General features: G+C 36.1%; 1 protein-coding gene across 1 annotated transcript in view; it reads right to left on the bottom strand.

The window, feature by feature from the left end:
* Positions 1 to 1,640: 1,640 nt before the first annotated feature.
* PKIB (cAMP-dependent protein kinase inhibitor beta) overlaps positions 1,641 to 4,009 on the bottom strand; it is a gene marked incomplete at both ends in the record, with an annotated part of 16,743 nt that continues 14,374 nt past the window's right edge. Inside the window, one exon of the mRNA XM_080700115.1 lies at positions 1,641 to 1,708. Within this exon, the coding sequence (XP_080556241.1) occupies positions 1,641 to 1,708 (68 nt within the window). The remainder of the gene's footprint in view (positions 1,709 to 4,009) is intronic.

Genomic DNA, 4,009 nt, shown 5'->3' with positions numbered 1-4,009 from the left:
TGTAAACATCATACAGAATACATATCACTACCAGTAATAATGAGGATGGACATTATTTTCAGGTCTCCCCTGGCCTCTGTCCACTAGATACCAGTAGCACCCTCTCTTCTCTGCCTCCCTCCTGATGGGGCAACTCAGTCTCTAGACATTGTCAAACATCCTGTAAGAAGCAAAACTGCTCCCTGCCCAGATGAACCCTGTTCCTCTCTTAGTCAGTCTCATATCATTAAATAACCTTCAGAAATATGATTTTAATAGCTACAAGTACATTTTATTGAATATTAAATTAGTGGTATACCTCAAATATTATTTTTTATTATTTTATAAAGAAATATTTATATCGGAGAATTTGTTTCTTGAAATCCACTCCTTTGGGATACATAACACATAAAGGTAAGCTTTGTCAATAAAATAACTAACAGGAGGTAGTTTATATTACAAAGACAATTAGCTCCATCCTTTAAATGTGTCATTGCTTTTCATCTGGCATAGTCTGGAAGATAATAATGAAGGAGACTTCTATGAGTAACAAATTTCTTAATTTATTTATTTGATTAATGTATGCAGATGTGGCCTAATTCAACAATCAAAATATAACTGCATGCATATATGAAAATAAAAATGAATGATTTAAAATTTTAAAATTCAGAAGTATATTATTTTCCTAAAATATCTAATAAATCAAAATTTACCAAAGCTTTATTTTTTGTTCCTTTTAAAATATATACTTAAATATTTGTGAAAAGCATGTATTTTGCACTTTCCACCTACATTATAGACCAAATATTTTAAGTTTTTACTGTTATGTTTGCTACTTAGGAAAGATACAAAGTAAGGTCTGCATTCCTGAGGAAATTTAGAAACAATATATACATAATCAAAAGCCCTAAGAATAAGAAAAGACAGTGTAAAGCAATTACTATTTAGTAAAATTCACATTAAAATAAGTACACACACATTCACACACCAAAGTTAAGGAATATAGAGAAATTCATTAATAGGTATGTTCCATATAAACAATGCCACAAATTATACATTCTAAGGATCTGCATGAAAAAAAACACAGTACTCACAGACTAAAAGCAAAATACATCAGTCAGAACCATTCTGGGGATGTTTATGTCACTAAACTTACAATATTTCGGAATCGTTCTAATTTGGGGGGAAACTGGTATAATTTTAATTAAAAATCAACACTCTATTCATGTGTTTCTTGACACTAATTCCTTCTTACCAAAAAAATATATAATTTCCTACAAATTCTACAAAGTTCTAAATTAATAGTGTTTGGCTTATACTTATCAAGAATCATTTTCCCCAATCCCAATAAAAATGAAATTAAACATACATTTGGCTAAATAAATCTAAAAAAGAACAGTGTATTTCGTTGGTTTTATGGATAATGGTTTGTATTTAAGTGATCGCACATTCTTAACATTTTCCTGGGGTGCAATTTGGAAATAACCTACCTTTCAATAATCTACATTGGACATCATGGTTGCAGTCCAAGTGAATAACGTCACAACAAAATTATCTAATACATGTTACCACAGTTACCACATGATCGAACATTTCAGGAAAACACAGGCATTAAGTCTTTCAATGTGCATAAATTTAGCACTCTTGGTAGTTACGAGCCTTCATTTTTCTTCACTTTTGGTGTTTTCCAGTTGGTCTTGGTTTGCTTCTTCATCTTTCTTTTTTACATCTGGGGAAAAAAGTAATTCCGTTCATATGTAGAATTTATTGAAATCTATTTTACACATTACATCAAAATAAAAGAGTAGGCTTTTCCTTTATCCACCTAAGTCATTTTCTACTTGACTAGTAGCACATAGTTTCCTCAATCCAGATATCAAACTATATAAAGAAAAGAAATATGAGTATGTTTGGGATCTATTTCTGCCTAGTCAACTTTCTCTTCTATTCTACAGAGTTATTAAGTGACAGGCAGTCTTCTAAGGTGTCATTATAATCTTCATTTACAAGCAGCAAACTGAAGTACAAACAGGTTAACTGACTTATCCAGAGTCACAGAGCTAAGTAAATGACAGAGTCAAAACTTGAACCAGGGCCAACTGGCCCCCTGGGCCATACCCTAAACATTTCCCTGTGCCCCGTCATGCTCTCTATGGATTCTTCACACCTTCTACCCCCTTTGCTCTTAGGGATGATCTCACTGCTTTCTACTTCACAGGATAAACAAAATCAAAGCATCAGACAGAACCTCCCCCAAACTACTGACTTTCAGTGCCTAAAACCCTTGGTGATCTGGGCTTATTCTTTCTGCCCTCTTATTACAATGGAATATGTGCTTCTCAGAACTGGCTAAGTAATGGGTTGGCACCCAGTGCAAAGTGAAAAGATAGCAAACTTGCTCATAAGTTTTGAGAAAATTTAATGGCAAAAGTAGAGCATTAATCCCATGGGTGTTATGGTGCACATCCATAATCCTGGTACTTCAGAGACTGAGATGGGATGGTTGTAGTTTTAAGGCTACACTCATCGATGTGGTGAAACCCTTAGCAACTTGATGAGACTGTTTCAAAATAATAAAAAAACCCAAATAATTAAAATAAAAAGAAATGGGGATGTAGCTTGGTACACTTTTGAAGCTGGCCCTGGTGCTGCACCTACTACCTAGGTCAAATGCCTTTATGATCTCAGACTCTATTCGTTTCTGTCTTCTCAGAACTCAAATGTAATATCACTCCCTCCTCCTCCATTTGATCTGGCTATCCCTTTCTCCTGGCTCCTTCATTTCCTCAGGCTACTACCATTTCAAGCTAACAAAGGTCCCTTTTCAATTACAATTCTTGCACAGAGTGTCTCCTTTTCCATCCTTGGAAATATATGATCTCTTGTGGTCTCCATTTTAAAAGAAAGCAATTAAGTCTCTACTACTTCCCCCAAATTGCTCCTACCAAAGTTATCAATGGCATCTTTAATAACAAATCTGTTGGACTCTATTCAGGTTTACAACTTTCATGTCTCAAATACTTGTTAGGCACATGGTATGTATGAAGCAGTGAAGAAAACAGGCATCCCTCTATTCTGGTGCACAGAAAGCTTCTTCTGAACGACATGGACAATAAGCAAGATCGTGGTATGTGAAAAGTCAAAGCAGGAATGAAGATATTAAAAAAGAGGTAGAAAATGGAATTGTCAAGACCTCTTGAGGCCTGGGGGTTGCAGTTTTGCATAAGATTGGTTGGGAATGCTTCCCTGAGAAAAGGACATTTGGGGGAAGATCTGAGAAGGCAAGGCAGTGTGCTCTATGGAGAGCAGGAAGAAGAGCATTCCAAGCAGAGAGGACAGCAAAGTAGCCAAGTGTAGTGGAGCATGCTTATAATCTTAGTACTTGGGAGGCTGAGACAGAAAAATTGTAGATTCAGCCTCAGCAACGTAGTGAGGCTCTCAGAAATCTAGTGAGACCTTGTTTCAAATAAAAAAGGTCTAGGGGTGTAGGAGGTAGAATGCGTGCATGCGTGCGCGCGCGCACACACACACACACACACACACACACACACACACACACACCAGCTATGTATAAGAAGGAATTGCAATGGGACAGTAGAGAAGAGAGAAGCAGATGATGGAGTCCAAGAGGTACCAAGAAACTGTGTCTTGTAGGTGAAAAATGGCAGATTCATGGATCAATTTTTACAGTACTCATTAAAGGATGAGATGCCAAAATATGAGAGAAAGATGGGAGAGAAGGATGAGTCTGATATTTTTGTGGTTAAAACCTGGAGTGATGAAATTGACAATCACTAAGAAAGGAAAATGGAGGAAGAGCAGATTTCAGGAAGAATATCTGAATTTAAGTTTGAGATTTCAATTAGATGATCAAACAATGATGCCAGCTAGGCAATTACATAGATGAGAAAGAAGCTCAGGGGAGCTACAAGCAAGAGATAAAAATCTGAGTCATCAGAAGGATGATCATTATCCCACTGAGACTGGATGGTGTTACAAGTAATGGAGCATTGACAGAAAAGATGTACGA

This window comes from Muscardinus avellanarius (genome assembly GCF_963383645.1).
Source record: "Muscardinus avellanarius genome assembly, chromosome: 8".
Lineage (NCBI taxonomy): Eukaryota > Metazoa > Chordata > Mammalia > Rodentia > Gliridae > Muscardinus > Muscardinus avellanarius.
Note: the sequence above shows the minus strand (reverse complement) of the source record. Positions and strands in the feature narration are given on the sequence as shown.